At 43.1% G+C, this 21,273-nt stretch overlaps 2 protein-coding genes across 5 annotated transcripts in view; one reads left to right on the top strand and one right to left on the bottom strand.

Annotated features, from left to right (window-relative positions):
• mios (missing oocyte, meiosis regulator, homolog (Drosophila)) overlaps positions 1-3,455 on the top strand; it is a 68,716-nt gene extending 65,261 nt beyond the window's left edge. For all 4 annotated transcript variants that reach the window (XM_078538788.1, XM_078538791.1, XM_078538789.1 and 1 more), the window contains one exon: positions 2,235-3,455. In XM_078538788.1, coding sequence (XP_078394914.1) covers positions 2,235-2,331 — 97 coding nt within the window. In that variant the 3' untranslated portion in view covers positions 2,332-3,455. The remainder of the gene's footprint in view (positions 1-2,234) is intronic.
• A 2,306-nt stretch (positions 3,456-5,761) lies between these two features.
• On the bottom strand, positions 5,762-19,715 carry rpa3 (replication protein A3). Its single transcript, XM_078538799.1, has 4 exons — positions 19,136-19,715; positions 16,077-16,151; positions 10,197-10,305; positions 5,762-6,412 (listed from the first exon to the last, which is right to left on the bottom strand). Exons 1-4 carry the CDS (start codon positions 19,232-19,234, stop codon positions 6,330-6,332), a joined length of 366 nt encoding a protein of 121 aa, XP_078394925.1. The 5' UTR covers positions 19,235-19,715; the 3' UTR covers positions 5,762-6,329.
• Positions 19,716-21,273: the final 1,558 nt, after the last annotated feature.

The following is a 21,273-nucleotide window of genomic DNA, read 5'->3' on the forward strand; positions in this document are numbered from 1 at the left end:
GGTGTGGGTTTCAGGAATTACTGAAATACAAAATAGACTGGAAATGGAAAAATAAATCTTGTGTCAAGTAGAAAACTAATGGGCAAAATTTAACTGGCTAAGTACCCAATAGTTGCTACTTATCAGAAGTAAAAAACAGACCTCTCATTTGTACTTCGCAACCTTCATATATCATCTCTGAAGTTACTAATCATTTGGTGAAATGATCTGGTGAATTGATTTTATCAGAACAAGTAGGAATAGATTTCTCACCTGTGACCATTTCTATCCCACCACCACCACCCCCAAATCATATCTAGGTCTGACTTTATCTATTTTTCTCATTTTAAGGCCCTTGCATCTGTACATGTCTTTTGCTTTATTTATGATCTTATTGACAGTTTCCCAATGTTTTCATCATTGATGAAGAGCAACAGTCCTAACACCAAGCCTGTGGAGGCTAATTTCCCTGCAGATCTGTCAAAATCCAACCTAGATATCTGACAGAAAATGCTACAAGACTCAACTATGTTTAGGAGCCTTTATGTGGTAACTTGTTAAAGGCTTTTTTGAATATCAGGACACACTGTCAAAAAAACGACCTTGTATCCACCAATCTTCCCCCAAAAGAAAATTAGCCAGGTTGTTGAGATATTACTTTCCTTTCCACAAATCGTGTTGAGATTTGTGCATTGTATATTGTTGTGCATTGCAATTTTTTATTCACCCCTTCTCTGTCAATGTTGTCATGCAGTATATCTGGATGATCAGCTAGACTTTGAGTTCATATCTTACCATGCTAATATATGAAACTGAATTGTATAAATCTGGTAATTTATAGGAAAAATAAGCATGAAAGTCGCTAGACTGTCATGAAAAATTTATTAGGTCTGGCCTACATATGACACTCATCAAAACTATGCTTAATGGAAGTAGTTTCACAAGTCTATCAGCTGTACAAATAATGACTACTCCTAAAGAGAGATCACCGCAACCACCTTTGCATGGGAGATAGGGATGGGCAGTAAAAGTGGCCATACCAACACCACTGAAATCACAAGGGGAGATTGTACAAGCCAGTCAAGTAGCACTTCAACAGGGCTGAGACCAATATCCTAGTGGGGAGGTTTGCAAATGCCACTGGGGAATGTTTAAACTAGCTTGGCAGCTGGGGTGGGACTTCAGTATAGTTTCAGAAGGGAGATGAGCAAAGCTGGAAATGAAGGTAGGAAATTAGTAAGTGAATGTAGAAAGTAGAGGAAGCAAAGGCTGCAAAATAGGGAACAAAGGAATATGGCAGTGTTAAACACTGTATACTTCGGTGCAAGGAGTGTAGTGAATAAGGTAGATGAGCTGAGGGCACAGTTAAATATTTGGAAGTCTGCTTTCATAGCTATTACTAAAACATGGCTTGAAGGGCAGAAATGGCAGTTAAACATTCCTGATTACAGGATTTTTAAGATGAGATAGGGGATTAAAAAATGGGTGAGTGTTACGATATTGGTTAAAGAAACGATTGAGCTGTATGCTAGAGGGATCATTAGAAGAGGTTATATAGTTGAACGGATGAACAAAAAAAAAGCAATCGCGCTGCTGAGTATACTATAGACTCCCAAATAGTCAGAGGGAGTTAGGACAGTAAATATATAGACAAATTGCTGAGGTGCAAAAACAATATGGCAATATTAGGGTATTTCAACTACCTTATCGTTAACTGGGATAAAATCAGCATGAAAGGTGCAGAGGGAGCAGAATTCTTAAAATTCATTCAAGTAAACTTTTATAGCCAGTATGTAGTAAACCCAACAAAAAGTCAGTTCTGGGCTTAGTTTTAGGGAATGAAGCTGGGCAGATGTATCAGTGGGAGAGCATTTTGGTGACAGTGATTTATAATTCAGGGAGCTGCTTGGTTGCTTCAGAACTTTAAAGTATTCTAATCTTGACAAGGTGCAAAGCTGGGCACTGCATGTTTTTCATTTCCACCATAGTTTCAATATACCTTAGTAAAATAATTTTAAAGTCTAATTTGTTTTTCCATTCTTGTTGACTTGACCCATCCTCTCTACCCCTTCTGTCCCAAGACTGAAATAAATTTTGTTTTTCACTATGAATCACAATTAATGGGCCAATTTCAGAATATGTTAAACCTTAAGTTATGGACAGTTTAAAATGTTAGATATCATCTTGTATGGTATCTCCCTTTCTTCCCAGTTCTAATCTTCACTGCTGCAGCTTTTGTCTTTTTCCACCCACAGGGATCACAATGAATGTCCGGTGTCTGCCTGTACCTGTAAGTGCATGCAGTTGGATACAACAGGAAACCTAATCCCAGCAGAAATATCCCAAAGCTAAAAAAAAATGGCAAGAATCCAAGACACTGTTTTCTAATTGTCCTTTGAAACCTCCATGTGTACCTTCTGTCACTGAGCATCCATTGCGCTCAAAGTAATGGGGAAAAAAATTGTTACATCATCTTGGCAATTTGATGTCTGAATTATTTTGATGTACATTATATACCCAGGTATAGCAGCAATGAGCCTGGTTGTGTGTCCTGTTTTTGAAGCTGATTCAGTTCATTTCAAGACTCTCCTGGGGCTAGGAATCTGAACCTCATCCAGGAAATGTCCTAAATGATACTCAGCAGAACTTGAACTTGGCATTAGAAATGAACCAATATTTATCTTCTGTCTTTAGCAGTAAAGTCATTTTTAGCTCAAACTTGTGAAAAGCTGAACTCAATGCTCTCAGAATGAGACACTTTAACAAAGACTGCTTGGATTCATGTTGTACAAATTATACAGAAGTTTAATTCTAATTTTCTGGAACTGAAAATAATGTACGAGGAGGATATGTCAATATAACATGGCATCAAACAAGATTCAACACTGGTGTATTATTGTGTCAATGATTTCTCTCTCCATTTTGCTGAATTTCTGCATAATCCTAAATGCCATAAAGAGGGATATCTGTACACTTATTAAAATGCCTCAATCACCTCTGGTCCTGTTTCATACATCTGTACTGATTTCTGTTAAATTCTCCCCTGTCATACTGTCAAGAGTGCAGCCTGTGGTGCTCTACATTTATTAAATTCAGTGGAGCACACCATCTTTTCATTTACATGCAAATATATCGAGGTATTATGGTCCTTTACTGAAGCAATAACTGTTTAGGCAAATACTAATTAATGAGTGAAATCAGATTCAGCTTGACAATTGTGAAATCTAATATGGCCGTGGTCATGTTAGTGAAACTTATACAAATAAATTATCTAGTAATGTGCAAAAATACTGAATTGTATTAATTTACTTTAGAGTTGTAAAAAAAAATGTAATCTCATCTTGCACAATTTGTAAACTGCATTTACTGTTCATATTAGTGCTTCTGATATGTGCATGTGCCGAAAACCAAAGGTGTTCTATTTTAATTGGTCTCACAAACTTGTAAATAAAGAGTGCACATTTGTATCTCACAAATAGTATTTTCCTTCTACAAAACGCCCACAGCTATAGCCCAGTTATTTAGAAGTTCGTGGAGGTTTTTTCCTGCTCTACACAATCTTTCTTTCTTCTGTGTGCTTGGTTTTAAGGACAAAATGTCAACAATGATATGAAGTCGGTATCTGGGCTTTGAGATGGGGTCATGCAAGTTTGAACCTCAAAATGGCACTGTAAAAATTGAGAATTAAAAAATATCTAGCAAAGTTTATTAAATTTAGATTTTTTTTGAAGGACTGATATCCAACACTATTGAAAATGTAAATAGAATAGGTAAATCAGAAAATAGTGACTAGATTATGCCAAATTTATTTTGTTAAAACTTGAAGATTGAAGCTGGCAAAAATTACCAAGTTCTGTAATGTTAAGGCCCCAAGAGAGAATGACATAGAAAACTGCTGTTAAGATCTCAACACATGTGGGGTTGGGGGAGTGGGAGTGGCGGGGAAGGAAATGTTAAATGGAGTATATCTGTAACTTGGGATGCTGGTAAGTTTTAAAGTGCACTGACCACAGTATGGCACTTACAGAAATGTACTGGTTCTTTAAACAGGGATATTTCAACATTTCACACACAAGCTGGCATTAATGCCCTGTCTTTTAGAACACTTTTATTCAGCTAAGAAAACTAAATAATTCTGATTTAGAAATGAAAAGTAAAGTTATCCTGTATAACATTCCTTTCTTCAATGGCTGTTTTTCTTCTCCTCCACTTATATAAACTTCCAAGTTTTTTTTTTGTCATCCAAGGTCTTAAATGTTCATTAATTATCACCGGTTTACTCGTCCCTTCCCCTTCATTGTTCATTAGCCAAGACAAACTTCCAAGCCTCTGGTGGACAGGGAGTCAATTTTAAGTTTAGAGCTAGTCCGTTCATGAATGAAACGTGGAAGCAGTTTTTTCACACGAAGGGTAGTGGAAATATGGAAGTCTTGCTAAAAAGTTATGGCTGCCGGAAAACTGAAATATACAAAACAAACTGACAGACCTTTCTAGGAATTGAGGTACACATCACTTAGGGGATGCCTTGCTGTGCATCAGCAATGATGTCAGCAAGTAGATAGGCAATCAATCAAGTTGAAGTATTGACACAGCAAGCCAGGAAGTTAATAGCACTCAAAATTCTTCATTTTAAATTTTCTGACAAACTAAATGGATAACTATTATGAAGCTAAAATATAGACTTAAAAGAAGTTATTTAAAAACGTGCAACTTAATTCATATGATCTGCATGTTGCTGGCAAGGCCAGCATTTACTGCCCATCCCTAATTGTTGTTGAAGGTGTTGGCAAGCTGTTGCCTTTAACTGGTGTAGTCTGTGTGGTGAAGGTAGACCTACAGTGCTGTTAGGTAGGGAGTTCCAGGCTTTTGACCCAGCGACAGTGATATGGTTCCAAGTCAGGATAATGTGTGGCTTGGAGGGGAACTTGCAGGTGGTGGTGTTCCCATGCATTTGCTGCCTTTTTCCTTCTAGGCTGGAGAGGTTGCAGAGTTACAAGGTGGGGTGAAAGGAGCTTTGGTGAGTTGCTGCAGTACATTTTGTAAATGGTACACACTGCTGCTGCTGTGCACCAGTGGTAGAGGGACTGAATATTTAAGGTATTGGTATTAAGGATGGAGTGCTGATCAAGCATCTTCTCTGCCTGCAAGTCACCCTACACCATATCTGAGCAAACTTCCTGCAGGTCAGCTCAAGTAGTACACCTACCATTTGGAGAGGAACAGGTTAAACAGTGAAAGTTTGGGGTGTACAAGACTGCAAGAATTTAGTATCAGTTATTAATGCTTGCTTGGCTGTTAACCATCATTCCTTTATTTTTATAAATATGGACATGGGTTATTGGCAACAGCCTGGAATCAGCTTTTCATGGGTTCAAGTCAGAGGGATGAAAGGGAAATAAAGCACAGTAGGAAAAATTTCCAGAAAGGTGTTTAAAATATTTTACCAAATGAAGAAGGTAGGGATAACCTTTGTCTTGCAACAGATTAAATCCTATGAATTCGATGATTGATGTAGTGGTATCATGATGGATGTTGCTCATCTGATTTGGTAAAGCTATTTTAGAACTACACTATACCAACCTCTTGCCATTGCTCTCCTAACTTTAACAAACTACCACTCTAAGATGCTATCTGAAAACACAGGAAATTAATGAGCATTTTCAGCATATAACAACCTCATTACAGTCCCCATCTTAGCCAATGTAGGGCATATCAGGCCTTGCACATTTCGCAGGGCAGAAGTTGAGCTGATAAATAAAGCAGCAATTCACAAATACCAAAAAAAAATTGATCTTTACTGAAGGTCAAACAAAAGCCATTTGTACTTGAGTACATCCATGGGTTGTATTCTAGTCACAATGTTTTAACCTAATGATATTCCAAATTACATAATTGGTGATAAGTTTACTTTTTAACTTGGACTACAGCAGACCATCAGTAAGCCAGTTTATTTTGACTGGTTGCTATCAATTTTCTGAAACTTGAACAAGTTTTAAACTTATACATTTCAATAATTTTCTTCCTTGTAGATGGAGTACTACAATGCCAGCCTCACTTACAAACCAGAACAAATCATCTCTTGGAACTTAAATTTCCATTTACATTTATTATTCAACAAACTCAGATTTTAGAAAATATATAAAACTTAAATCTTTCATTTAAGTTCAGATCCCACAGACCTAGGTTGCTGTATTGACAAAAATTCAATCTTTCACTTCAAAGTTCAGATCCCACAGACCGAGGTTACTGTATTGATAATGTTTCTATTGAATTTAATTTTTGTTGAAGCTTTATTGGGTGGTTGAGATTGTCTCCAAAATCATATTTCACATATGGTGTGTAATAAGAAATCAACTGCTGCCTGTAACATTAAATGGATAGTACTGTGAAAATTCATGTATGATGTTCAGAGCTTCATTGTAAAGACCAAGATCTGAAAAACAAAGGATGAAAAAATTAGTCTAGCAAACTAATATGTGGAACCTAAATAATTACACCTGAATGAAAGTGCATATAAGATGTACAATCCAGGTCATGTTTCAATTTGATTAACCAAATATTGGAGACCAGCAGCTCAACATTAAATATCTTATAAAAGCAAAAAACTGCAGATGCTAGAAATCCAAAATAAAAACAGAAATACCTGGAAAAATTCAGCAGGTCTGGCAGCATCAGCAGAGGAGAGCACAGTTGACGTTTTGAGTCCTCATGACTCAAAATGTCAACTGTGCTCTCCTCCGCCGATGCTGTCAGACCTGCTGATTAAATATCTTATGTCTTAAGGAAGTTCCAAGTGTGCTTTTGAAAACAGTCAGATATGAGGGTGAACACATTAACTAAATAGTGAATGAGTGACCAGTTAAATTATTTTTTTTGTTGGTGTTGATTGAAAAAGCAATGGCACTCAAGACAGAGAACTCCCTGCTCTTTGTATGACGGTATAATGCCATTCAAAGACCTATATTGTACCTTAAGGTTCCACACGATTCATACATCTTTTCTACCTGATAACATTAGAAAAAAATTAAAGAACCAAATATTTTACCCAGGACAATGGAAAGATAGGCCAGTAAATCCCTTTATTGGCATCAAAAAAATTTCAGAAGTTTAATAAACAGTCATCGTCATCTCACATTCAACCTGCACCATCAAGATGTAAACAGCCCAGTTAAGACAAGACCTGTCAATCACAGACATGATGGTGGAGGCAGCTTGGAATTTTAAGAGGTATAAAAAAATCCATTTACATATCTTAGAATGTCAGCTGAATTCTTGATAGTATATTACTACAAAATAAACCTGTGTTTTCTGTACACATACTCATACGACAATGACTAAAGGTTTCTTGGCATTTAACGAGTAGTACACAAACCTCACATCGTGTTGCATTTCAATCCTTAAAACAAACATGCAGACATTCCATTCAAGGTCTTTAGGAGAATTAGTTTTTTAAAGTTATAAACTGCCCCAGTTGACTAATGTGGATAAAATTATTTTTCCCTCTAACAAATTTTCTATTAACTGCGTGTTCTAGGTTTTTGACTGCAAGGAATGCAAAAAGTCACAAACGGGCATTTTATTTTGGAAGGTTCAAAGCCTGAATTGGAGAGCTTAAAGCAGATCTAACATACAGGAGCATTTTTAAAGATGTACACAAATATTCACATTGTTGATATAAAAGCAAAATACTGCAGATGCTGATCAAACAAAAACAGTAAATGCTGGAAAACCTCAGCAGGTCTAACAGCATCTGTGGAGAGAAAAACAGAGTTAACGTTTTCAGTCTGTATGACTTCTTCTGAACTAAAGAGAAGTAGAAATGTGATAAAATTTAAACTGTTTAAGGGGGTTGGAGCAGGTGAAGCTGGATAGAAGGCCAGCGATAGGTAGGGGCAAAGGAGATTGACAAAGATGTCATGAACAAAAGGACAAAGGCGTGTTAATGGTAGTGGCACTGGCTAAAGGAGGTGCTGATGATGGCATAAAGGTAAAAAAGCAGAATGTGATAATAGCAGGACAAGGGTAAGAACTCTGGAAAGAACATGAACAAGTGACAGATGGCCCTTGTGGAGTGGGGGAGGGGGGAAAAGATCGAAAATAGGGTAAAAGGTGGGGATAAAACGATGAATAAAAATAAATGGATAAAAAAATGAATATTGAACATTGAAAATGAACATTGTTGGTTGTAGAAAGCCCAGTAAATTTTCAGTCAGTATTTTCAATTAAAAGAAAACAAAATCAGACCATTTAACAATTTAAATTCAAACAAAAGCTAGCAGCTGCTTGTTAACATTTAAGCTATTTTGTAATGGGATCTCTTAGTTTCTGAACTTTATTAGATGGGGGTTAAGTTTTTAAGGAAAAGGACAGTTGACAGTGGCAAGCTATGTATAGTTACATTACATCAAGTAACCAGCAAGTGTGTACAGATGCTATTCAAATTGATATTGATGACAAAAACAAAACTGGTTATATTAGAACTAGCATTAATCAGATTATTTTTACATACAAAAATTTAAAGGCAGTTATTTCTTTGCCATCCAGATTGCTGGAGTGAATTTTTAACAGAGCATCCTAATATAGATTATTCACCTGAAATGTATACTGGATTACAAATGGCATCAAAGAAATGATGGATGGAGTAGTAATCGACTTCAAAGTTGTCTGTAGCAATCGATTATTAAGTGGCTACCATCCTGGAGGCTTTAGGATTGAATTTCTTGAGATTAAACTGCAACATTGAGTTATGTACTGAAATACTCCAATAGCTTTCCCACACCGTTTTAGATGTTATTTCATTGAGAGTTACATAGATCAAAAGTGACCTTAGAGGTGCAAGTTTCAATTACTTTTTTTTATTGGTTATGGTGCACAGCTTAAAAAGCTTAATTCTATATCTTTACCTACATTTTAAATGCCTGGGAACCATAATTGTTAGAAATTCTGTTGTAGAATGCAAACACACTGGAGTCACAGACAAGCCATACAGATATATTGTAATATCAAAAAGATTGTAACATATTACATGTAAATATGACAAGTGTTAAATGGATTTTCAAAAAACATTAAAAGGGACTTTAAAAAGTCCAGGAAAATTAAAGTTTATTGTACATCCCAGCTAGCAAATGTAATGAGGTGTGATACCCATGACTTTCCAAAGCTGGAGACTTTGCACTCAACATTTCTAGGAGAATTATTTTTCTCTGATATGTATACATTGTCCCATTTGCCCAATGTAGATGAATTTTTTGGATTTTTTTTTCTATTTAAAAACTGCACAGATTACAGCTTGTTCCAATTTTTCCACTGCAGGTCTTTCAACTGCAATAAGTCACTAAAAGTTTTTTTTTAAGGTTCACAGCCTGAAGTGGAGAATTCAACTCCACCATATGCAAGGGTAGTACAGTAAAATATTTTTTAAAGTTAGAAACCGTTAAAGGGAGGAAATCAGGCAACCAGAGATAAACAAGCACCGAGGAAGCTGGTCCAGCGCATGGTTCATCAGACGATACGTTGCTACTCAGCTGACAGGTGGTTTCAGCAGGCCATATCATTTTGAAAACAACACCGGGGATGGCTCTGACAGATAGGTAGGACAAAGGATTGTCATCAGCATTTCATGTAAAGGTTACAGGGGGCAGCAGCTTCCTTTGAGAGGTTGAGGAAGGCATGACTACCCAAACCTCTCCAATTAAATCCAGCATCATTTTGGTATTTGGGAATAGGCCTCTTACCTACCAGTTTTTTCAAATGCATCTTGTATATGTTGAGGGAATGTTGACAACTTGTTTATTTTTTAAAAAACGTCATAGGTTCTGGCAATCTCATACACAGGTGTGCATTTCTTATTGTATGAACAGAAAGGAACAGGATGGGGGAAAACCACAGAACTAAGCAAATTAGGAATCTAAGATCGGGAAGAGTAGAATGAAAACTAAAGGACAATGCAGTCTTGTTTTCCCTTCATAAAACGTTGGGGTGGGGAAAGCTACTCAGAGAATGGAAAAAAAATTTCGGAGAAGTGTTCCAACAAAAGGAAGCCTTAATGCTGATTATTGTGACACTGACATCAACAGAACACCAATAATTCTCCCCCATCTTCTCAGTATGATGTGACAAAAAACTTACAAAAATAGACACAAAAATCAAGCTTCATGTTTAGGTTAAATGCTAGGTTTTGGAAAGGTTTTACAACAAATTCACGTTATCGTACATACCAAAACTGTTCTTATCCTCTCGGAAAGGGACGTAGTATACAGCCTTGATGGTGGCTTTTGGTGTGACCTTTCCAACCACTTCAATGACTCCACTCAACTCTTCATCGAGCTACATAACAGCAAAAAAATAGGGAAAATAGACTTTGCATTTAATCAAACACTTCATGGAGGATCATAGAGATTTACAATAAAAGAAGGCCATTTGACCCATTGTGTCTGTGCCAACCAGAAAAGTGTGATCCAGCCTAATTCCAATTTCCGGCTCTTGGTCCATAGCCTTGTTGGTTACAGCACTTCAACTGCATATCCAAATATTCTTTAAATGTGATCAGGGTATCTGCCTCTACCATCCATCCAGGTACTAAGTTCCAGATCTCAATGACCTTCTGGTGAAAAAATACTGGTACACACTGCTGCCATGGTGCACCAGTGTTGCAGGAGGTGAATGTGTAAGTTGGTGGATAGAGTGCCAATTAAGCAGGCTGCTTTGCCCTGGATGGTGTCGAGCTTCTTCAGAGTTGTTGGAGCTGCATTCACTTATCTAGCCAAGTGTAGAGTATTCCATCACACTCCTGACTGATGGCTTGTAGATGGTGTACAGGCTTTGGGGAGTCAGGAGGTGAATTACTCACTGCAGAATTCCCAGCCTCTGACCTACTCTTGTAGCCACAGTATTTATATGGCTAGTATAGTTAATTTTCTGGTCAATGGTAACCCCAGAATATTGATGGTGGGGGATTGAGTCATGATAATGCCATTCAACGTCAAAGGGATATGGTTCGATTCTCTCTTGTTGGGAGATATTCATTCCCTGACAATATTACTGACCACTTATCACCCAAGGATGAATTAAGTCCAGATCTTGCTGCCTGCAAGCATGGACTGCTTCAGTATCTGAGCAGTTGTGAATGGAATTGAACACTTGGAAACTTTGACGAGCATCCCCACTTCTGATTTAATGATGAAAGGTAGGTCATTGATGAAGCAGCTGAAGGTGGTTGGGCCTAGGACACTATCCTGAGAAACTCTTGCAGTAATGTACTGGTTCAAAGATGACTGGTCCCCAGCAAGTGATAACTCGAAAGAGTATCATTTAGAGGTGTCAGCTGTGGCTCAGTTCATAGCACCCTCGCTAGAGGGTTGTGGGTTCATGTCCCACTCCTGGAAACCAAGAACTGTGATTGTACTCGAAAGAGTTGCAATCTGTGACTGTTGATAACTCGAAAGAGTTTCCTCTGTGTTAGGTGTGACTCTGACCCATGGAGTTTTCCCCCTAATTCCTATTGGCTTCAGTTTTACTAGGGCTCCTTGACGCTACATGGCATCAAGAGCTGGCGCTCTTTCCCCATCTCTTGAATTCATATCTTTTGGATGTGTTTGGACAAAGGCTGTAATAAGGTCTAGAATCTAATTGGAACATTGATGAATAGGCTATTCTTGAGTAAGTGCTGCTTGCTAACACTTTCGACTATACCTTCCATCACTTTGCTGGTGATTGAGAGTAGACTGATGGCCAAATTGGATTTATCCTACTTTTTCTGGACAGGACATATGTGGACAATTTCCCACACTGTTAGGTAGATGCCAGTGTTGTAGCTGTACTGGAGCAGCTTGGCTAGAGGTGCAGTAGTTTTGTAGCACAAGTCTTCAATACTACGGCCGAGATGTCTTTGCTGCATCCAGTGTGCTCAAGCACTTCTTGATGTTACATGGAATTAACCAAATTGGCTGCAAACTGTCATCTGTGATGTTGGGATGCTTGGAAAAGGCTGAGATAGATCACCCACTTTGCACTTCTCACTGAAGATGGTTGTAAATGCTTCAGCCTGTCTTTTGCAGACATGTTGGGCTCTGCTATCATTGAGGTTAAGGAGTTTTGGAAAGCTTCCACCTTGTGTTAGTTAATTGTCCACCACCATTCATGACTTGATATTGCAGGATTGCAGAGCTTAGATCTGATCCATTGGTTATGAGATCACTTAGCTCTGTCTATAATTACGTTAAATCTATGCTCCCCTTCCCCCAACACCAGTTATTGACCTTTTTGCTGAGAAATGGTTCCGTCCTATCCACTATATCTAGCCCCTCGTATTTTTTAAACATATAAATTAAATGATCTTCCTCTGTTCCAAAGAAAACAAGCCCAGCCTATCCAACTTTTCCTTGTAGCTAAAATTTTACGGCCCTAGCAACATTCTTGTATATTGCCATAGTCGATCACATCATTACTGAACAATGACCGTACCTGGACAGTACACAGTACTCTAGCTGTGGTGTAACTAATATTCTCTAGCAGGTTCTAGCATAACCTCCCTGCTTTTATATTCCATCCCTAGATTAGTACTATTACAGGTAGGATTCAATATCCTAGCAAAACTGGAGTCAATGGGAATCAGGGGAAAAACTGTCCGCTGGTTGGGGTCATACCTAGCACAAAGGAAGATGGCTGTGGTTGTTGGAGGTCAGTCACTCAGCTCCAGGGGATCACTGCAGAAGTTCCTCAGGGTAGTGTCCTAGGCCCAACCATCTTCAGTTGCTTCATCAATGACCTTCCTTCCATCATAAGGTCAGAATTGGGGACATTCGCTGATGATTGCACAATGTTCAGCATCATTCGCGACTCCTCAGATACTGAAGCAGTCCATGTCCAAATGCAGCAAGACCTGGACAATATCCAGGCTTGGGCTGACAAGTGTCAGGTAATGGCCATCTCCAATAAGAGAGAATCCAACCATCACCCCTTGGTGTTCAATGGCATTGCCATCACTGGATCCCCCACTATCAACATCCTGGAGGTTACCACTGACCAGAAACTGAACTGGACTAGCCATATAAATACTGTGGCTACAAGAGCAGGTCAGAGGCTAGGAATCGTGCAACAAATAACTCACCTCCTGACTCCCCAAAGCCTGTCCACCATCTACAAGGCACAAAGTCAGCAGTGTGATGGAATACTCCCCACTTGCCTGCATGAGTGCAGCTCCTAAAACACTGAAGAAGCTGGACACCGGCCAGGACAAAGCAGTCCGTTTAATTGGCACCATATCCATAAACATTCACTCCCTCCACCACTGACGCACAGTAGCAGCAGTGTGTACCATCTACAATATGCACTGCAGGAATTCACCAAGCTCCTTAGATAGCACCTTCCAAACCCACGACCACTACCACCTAGAAGGACAAGGGCAGCAGATAGATGGGAACACCACCACCTGGAGGTTCCCCTCCAAGTCACTCACCATCCTGACTTGGAGATATATCACCGTTCCTTCACTGTTGCTGGGTCAAAATCCTGGAACTCCTTTCCTAACAGCACAGTCGGTGTACCTACACCACATGGAGTGCAGTGGTTCAAGAAGGCAGCTCACCACCACCTTCTCAAGGGCAACTAGGGATGGGCAATAAATGCTGGCCCAGCCAGCAAAGCTCACCGAAGCCTGTGAATGAATAAAAAACTCGATACATCAAATGATCAAGTTTTTTGGCTGCACACTCAGATGTGCATTATATATACAGAAAATAAATCACTACCAAGAAACAATGATGGTAGTATTACAAATTTGAAAGTCGAAACATTTGTCACTGTTGTATGATCCTCCAAAATTAACAATGGCTTTGAAAACTACAGTGGAATTTATAATGTACTACATTTTGCCAAATGGTGCTGAGGAAAATTGTTGACAGAGAAAACACATACAAGAACATAACTGTGGACATAACTGCAATAGATTTAAAGCTATAAAGAATTCACAGTTGATTGAGGAAATAAAATATAAAATATATCTTGGCCCATATTTTGTGATAATAATAATGATGAGACTATCGTTCCTTACAATTATGGAATAAATAACCAGTAACTTCTGGCATCTGCACATGCGCAGTAAAATTCAGAAATCAGTAAGTTGCTGTCCAATTTGTCCTGTTCCTCCAGAAGCTACACTACCCTCTTTGATTGATTTGGCGTTAAAAAGCAAGGAAGGCATGAAGTTGCAATACTTACCCATTAGATAACAACACAATATGTCAGTGCAAGTGAATTTTTAATAGTGTGATAAGTTTTAATTACCACCAAATGAACTTCTCTGGCACTGCAAATTTACTTCTACAAGTATGAAGTCTTATTCCTTAAAATTTTAGTTACTTTTTCTTTCTGCCTCTTATTTCTCTCAATCCCATCTTACTTTCCATCTCCTTATTTTGCTTTCTGTACATAATTTCATGTAGAAATAAATATTCTAATTTGCATTTCTTGGTTTAGACTCATGGCGTTGGTTTCTTCAATCTGATTGGCTGCAGAACCTCACTCTTGCTTGCACCATTCACAGTTCCTGATCCCCTGTGAAGGGTGTTGCATGGAACTAGACCTCTAATTACCATTAAGTCACCTAGCGAAAGCCCACACATCTGCTGGCAACTGAAACTGCAAAGAATGACGAACACCAATCTTTTGCTGCTGACTTCAAAATCCAGGTTATTATACTAGGTAACTATTCTGGGCCAGTGTTAAGAATTATCAAGTATAGCAATAATTTCTGTCAAAGGTCAAATGAAGACATGAGGGCATAACTGGTTTGTGAAAATTTTCTGCAAAATGATTGATCTACATTTAAATTACACACTGCAGCGTTGTTGAAACTTAATTCCGCTGCCCACAAATAATTCTATGCAGCTGCCAAGATTTAAAGCGGAGATGGTCATCTATAGCAATGTTTTGAATTAAACTGCTGTAGAAATAAATGCTTAACGTAACTTTTAAGTTTACTATCCTTTCCAGGTAACTTCAAAAATGCATAAATTGCAAATGTACAAGATCTGTAAACTACTTTACAGTTTCTTTCTCCACCTCTACCCCATGTATCATGATGGCCTATAACGTCTAGCAGCATCATCAGATGTTTGTAGCACCCTGATGAAAAATGCCTAAAGTGCAGAATAACCCTGCAAACTTCTCATGAACAAGATGGGTAGAACAAACATACAAGAATTTGTGGTATATTCTATGAATGATTGGTTTTACTAGCCTGGATTTAGTGCCGGATAGCAGGTGTCCTGCAGATGGGTACAAAGGTAGGTGTGCGAGTGAAGGTAGATGGCATGTTGTCACGAGGACAGCCAATGTCGCCAGGGAAGCTCCTCCATGGCCAAACAAAGTGCCCAGAAAGAAGGGCCACCTCACCCCCACCCCCTGAGCCTGCCAGGGTCTACCTGACAAATTCCCCATGCTGCAGAGGGGAAGGGGTCCTTAATTGGTCACTTAAACGATTCAATTAAGCTCTGGGCAGGATGGCCATCTGCAACCTTCCCTGCTGTTGGCAAGGTGGCATGGCAGCAGGAAATGATGGTTACTTCACTTGCCTCCTTCCCTCGCCCTTTCATAGCCCCCACCGACTTCCAGCACGTCCCCAGAGAGCTGGTAAAATCCAACCCATTGTTGATCACAAAATATTCTGATATTTTACTGATACATCTTGACTTTGAGTTGGGAAGTTTAAAAAATATAACTTTTGTCATAGACACAGACTTCTGATTAGAAATGAGATGTTTAGCTTTTCTATTTGTTTAAATGTCAGTGATGAAGAAACGAAGTGATAAGAACTGCCGAGACTATTTTAAAGATCTAATTTTCTCTTGTTTTCACATTGTTGGTACTCCTCCCCCTATACCAGGAGATAGTCAGAATGCAAACCAACTTGAACTTGTTAACATATTAACAATACCCAGCTGTCAAAGAATACAGTCTACAAACTTATATCTCACTGAAGTTCTTTTTAACCTGTTTCAGGAAAACAAAATCAGTCCAGTGTGCTGTGACTACACATCTCAGTGTTTCTTTTTACAGATGCATCGAATAAAATTGCACTCGTTCTAAAATTCACTTACCGGATCAGTCATTTCCACGGTTACATTCTTCCCATCACCATCTGCCAGAACAATGGAGGTCCCAGAGGGGTGAACCTGATTCGCAAAAACATCAGGACCTGTTTAATGCTTAATATACAGTAAAATGAGGCAACAAAATAAGTTTGGGGCAGAGAGCAGATGGGGGGGGCAGAGAGCAGATGGGGGGGGCAGAGAGCAGATGGGGGGGGCAGAGAGCAGATGGGGGGGGCAGAGAGCAGATGGGGGGGGCAGAGAGCAGATGGGGGGGGCAGAGAGCAGATGGGGGGGGCAGAGAGCAGATGGGGGGGGCAGAGAGCAGATGGGGGGGGCAGAGAGCAGATGGGGGGGGCAGAGAGCAGATGCGGGGGGCAGAGAGCAGATGGGGGGGGCAGAGAGCAGATGGGGGGGGCAGAGAGCAGATGGGGGGGCAGAGAGCAGATGGGGGGGGGCAGAGAGCAGATGGGGGGGGGCAGAGAGCAGATGGGGGGGCAGAGAGCAGATGGGAGGGGCAGAGAGCAGATGGGAGAGGCAGAGAGCAGATGGGGGGGGCAGAGAGCAGATGGGGGGGGCAGAGAGCAGATGGGGGGGGCAGAGAGCAGATGGGGGGGGCAGAGAGCAGATGGGGGGGGCAGAGAGCAGATGGGGGGGGCAGAGAGCAGATGGGGGGGGGCAGAGAGCAGATGGGGGGGGGAGAGAGCAGATGGGGGGGGGGAGAGAGCAGATGGAGGGGGGGAGAGAGCAGATGGAGGGGGGGAGAGAGCAGATGGAGGGGGGGAGAGAGCAGATGGAGGGGGGGAGAGAGCAGATGGAGGGGGGGAGAGAGCAGATGGCGGGGGGAGAGAGCAGATGGGGGGGGGAGAGCGCAGATGGGGGGGGGAGAGAGCAGATGGGGGGGGAGAGAGCAGATGGGGGGGGGAGAGAGCAGATTGTGGGGGGGGAAGAGAGCAGATGGTGGGGGGGAGAGAGCAGATTGTGGGGGGGGAGAGAGCAGATGGGGGGGAGAGAGCAGATGGGGGGGGAGAGAGAGCAGATTGGGGGGGGAGAGAGAGCAGATGGGGGGGGGGGGGGAGAGAGAGAGCAGATGGGGGGGAGAGAGCAGATGGGGGGGAGAGAGAGCAGATGGGGGGGGAGAGAGAGAGCAGATGGTGGGGGAGAGAGAGAGCAGATGGTGGGGGAGAGAGAGAGCAGATGGTGGGGGAGAGAGAGAGCAGATGGGGGGGCGGAGAGAGAGCAGATGGGGGGGGAGAGAGAGAGCAGATGGGGGGGGGAGAGAGAGAGCAGATGGGGGGGGAGAGAGAGAGCAGATGGGGGGGGAGAGAGAGAGCAGATTGTGGGGGGGGAAGAGAGCAGATTGTGGGGGGGGGAAGAGAGCAGATTGTGGGGGGGGAAGAGAGCAGATTGTGGGGGGGGAAGAGAGCAGATTGTGGGGGGGGAGAGAGCAGATTGTGGGGGGGGGAGAGAGCAGATTGTGGGGGGGGAGAGAGCAGATGGGGGGGGAGAGAGCAGATGGGGGGGGAGAGAGCAGATGGGGGGGGAGAGAGAGCAGATTGGGGGGGGAGAGAGAGCAGATTGGGGGGGGAGAGAGAGCAGATGGGGGGGGGAGGGAGAGAGAGAGCAGATGGGGGGGAGAGAGAGCAGATGGGGGGAGAGAGAGAGCAGATGGGGGGGGAGAGAGAGAGCAGATGGGGGGGGGAGAGAGAGAGCAGATGGGGGGGAGAGAGCAGATGGGGGGGAGAGAGCAGATGGGGGGGAGAGAGCAGATGGGGGGGAGAGAGCAGATGGGGGGGAGAGAGCAGATGGGGGGGAGAGAGAGCAGATGGGGGGGAGAGAGAGCAGATGGGGGGGGAGAGAGAGAGCAGATGGGGGGGAGAGAGAGAGCAGATGGGGGGAGAGAGAGCAGATGGGGGGGGAGAGAGAGAGCAGATGGGGGGGGAGAGAGAGAGCAGATGGGGGGGAGAGAGAGAGCAGATGGGGGGGAGAGAGAGAGCAGATGGGGGGGAGAGAGAGCAGATGGGGGGGGAGAGAGAGCAGATGGGGGGGGAGAGAGAGAGCAGATGGGGGGGGAGAGAGAGAGCAGATGGGGGGGGGGAGAGAGAGAGCAGATGGGGGGGGGGAGAGAGAGAGCAGATGGGGGGGGAGAGAGAGAGCAGATGGGGGGGGAGAGAGAGAGCAGATGGGGGGGGAGAGAGAGAGCAGATGGGGGGGGGAGAGAGAGCAGATGTGGGGGGAGAGAGAGAGCAGATGTGGGGGGAGAGAGAGAGAGCAGATGGGGGGGGAGAGAGAGAGCAGATGGGAGGGAGAGCAGATGTGGGGGAGAGCAGATGGGGGGGAGAGCAGATGGGGGGGAGAGCAGATGGGGGGGAGAGCAGATGGGGGGGGTGGGGGGGAGCAGATGGGGGGGGTGGGGGGGAGCAGATGGGGGGGGTGGGGGGGAGCAGATGGGGGGGGTGGGGGGGAGCAGATGGGGGGGGTGGGGGGGAGCAGATGGGGGGGGTGGGGGGGAGCAGATGGGGGGGGTGGGGGGGAGCAGATGGGGGGGGTGGGGGGGAGCAGATGGGGGGGGGTGGGGGGGAGCAGATGGGGGGGGGTGGAGGGGAGCAGATGGGGGGGTGGGGGGGAGCAGATGGGGGGGTGGGGGGGAGCAGATGGGGGGGTGGGGGGGAGCAGATGGGGGGGTGGGGGGGAGCAGATGGGGGGGTGCAGATGGGGGGGTGGGGGGAGCAGATGGGGGGGGGAGCAGATGGGGGGGTGCAGATGGGGGGGTGGGGGGTGCAGATGGGTGGGGGGTGGGCGGGGGAGCAGATGGGGGGGTTGGGGGGAGCAGATTGTGGGGGGGGGGCAGATGGGGGTGGGGGAGCAGATGTGGGGGCAGATGGGGGTGGGGGAGCAGATGTGGGGGAGGGGGGGTGGGAGCAGATGTGGGGGAGGGGGGGTGGGAGCAGATGTGGGGGAGGGGGGGTGGGAGCAGATTAGGGAGCCGGTGTAAGGGGCGGGCCGACGCGGCTCGGACTCGGGCCGGTGCCTGAGACTCAGCGGTTCCGCTACTGATGTCCCGCTACCTTCAGAACTCGGCCCACGAAGCAAACGGCCATCCCGGTGAAGCGCGAGACCAGGCTCGTATTAATCCTCGTGCGCGGAACTTCCAGAATGTCCGCCATTCCCTTTGTCTCCTGAAAGCCGCGAGCTGCTCTCCTCCCTCGATCTGGCGGGAAATCCTTTCCGTTGTTGCCTCAGGAACTTCCACCCGGGTCTCTGCGCGACGCCGAACACAATCCCCCCGCGCTTCGAACACCACGAGTATTGTTCCGGATTGTAATCAATTCGAAAATCATTCGACAGTTGTCGTGTTATTCTGTCCATTGATGGTAACGACCTAAATCTGTGAGCATCCCCTCCTTTATTAACGGGCCTTACACCTGTTCCAATGGTACGATAGTGAATAACAGAGAGGGTTCTATATCTATCTTTCTGCATCAGTCGTTGGAATTGGGAAATATTAATTCGCTTCAGCGTGCCCGGATTGTTGGAAAGAGTTAGCCAACGCTTCTCCCTGTCTTTTGCAAGAAACTATAACAGAAAAGTTCAAAATAAGGCTCAGCTCTGATGTCCTCTGTGGCAGAGCGGTATTTAGATTCCTTCTGAATATTGGTCACTTGGGTAACGTGATAGGAAGCGACTGGTACCTGTCTACATCCAGCAAGAAGCTGAAACATTTGGGGGAAGAACATTTCTGTTAGAAGGTCGGAAAAATTACGACGAAACAGTAATTTAAAATGTAACAAATGCCTTGCTCCAAATTGTAACTTAATTTATTAAAGGGTACGTAAGGGTAAATGCGAAGAAATTGGAAAATAATTTGTCCGAAATTCTTATGTTTAAAATTCTTCATTCACATCACATAAATATTATCAGAATTTGGATTCAATTGTGCTTGGTATTGCTAGCAGTGAAATGACACAGAAGGAGCAAATTAAATCAGAAGCTTATCCAAATGGTGCAAATATGATAGAATGTCCCAGAACAACAATTTGCAATAGCTAGCACCTTTAATATAGAAAAATGTCTTATGGCACTTTTCATAAACAAAAGAAAAAAAACATATAAATGAAAAACTAAAAGTGTAAATACTAAGAACTGGTACAAGAGTCCGGAGGGATGAACAAAAGTTAAATTTTTAAAAAAAGGTTTGGAAAGGTGGAGGAAGTGGAAGGGTTTTAGGACTGGCAGTTCCAACAGTACCATTAAGAAAATTTTTCCATCAGTTGCAGGTTGAAGGGACGGAAGAAAACGCAAACTCAGACAGATGAGCAAAGGGTGTAGATAAGGATAGAGGAGGTTGCAAAATTGAAATAAGGAAAGGCTGAGATGGATAAAGCATCTGGCAAAGGTGTGCCACATAGGATGCCACAAAGGATGGGGATTGCACTTAGCCTGAGTCCCTTGAGAGGCTTAAGAGTTCACGGGTTGTAGCACTATAGGAGGTTGCAGAGTTAGGAAGGACCACAATTAGAAGGATTTAAATACAAAAGTAAGAATTTTGTATGTCAGCCATGGGTCTGTTAGTAGTGTTATGGACAGGAGAGGGGTTAATTTAAACAGCCTTGATATTGCCTCTCACCACCCATCCGTAAACAGAGAGGGTTTTTTTTATTTGCTTCCCCCTTTATAAGTTGTGGCATGTTTCCCAACCCCTCAGCTGTGGTGTTTTCCATTACCAACCTCATAGCAAACTCAGCATAGGATGAACTCAGACGGTTAGTTTATTTGCACACAATCAAAACATGGGGGGTGGGGGACGCACCTCCTGCGCACTCATACTGTCAAAGAGCGACAGAGAAAGAAAGAGTTACAGGGCAAAGACCACAGAGAAAAGAATTATTCACTTTGAGTCCAGAGTCAAGAATCAAAGTCAAATGATATATTCTTTCACAGAGGTCGGCAGACTGAACTGATGATGGATAATTCACTTTTCCAGTAGAGTTGACTTCCACAATGTGATAGGCATGCAGAGATGAATCAGTCTTGTAGGTAATGATACATATGTTCTAGTAGAAACAGTGTAGATTGCACCAGGCATTCAAACCTGGACAGATCCACTTTTCTGTGTGGCTGCTTGGTAGATGGGAAAATGGCAGACTGAGCTTTGCAGTTCCACAAGGCAATATTGCTGGTTCCTCCAGCTAGGGGTTCATGTCAC

The sequence above is a fragment of the Cetorhinus maximus genome, chromosome 3 (genome assembly GCF_964194155.1).
Source record: "Cetorhinus maximus chromosome 3, sCetMax3.hap1.1, whole genome shotgun sequence".
In the NCBI taxonomy this organism is placed as follows: domain Eukaryota; kingdom Metazoa; phylum Chordata; class Chondrichthyes; order Lamniformes; family Cetorhinidae; genus Cetorhinus; species Cetorhinus maximus.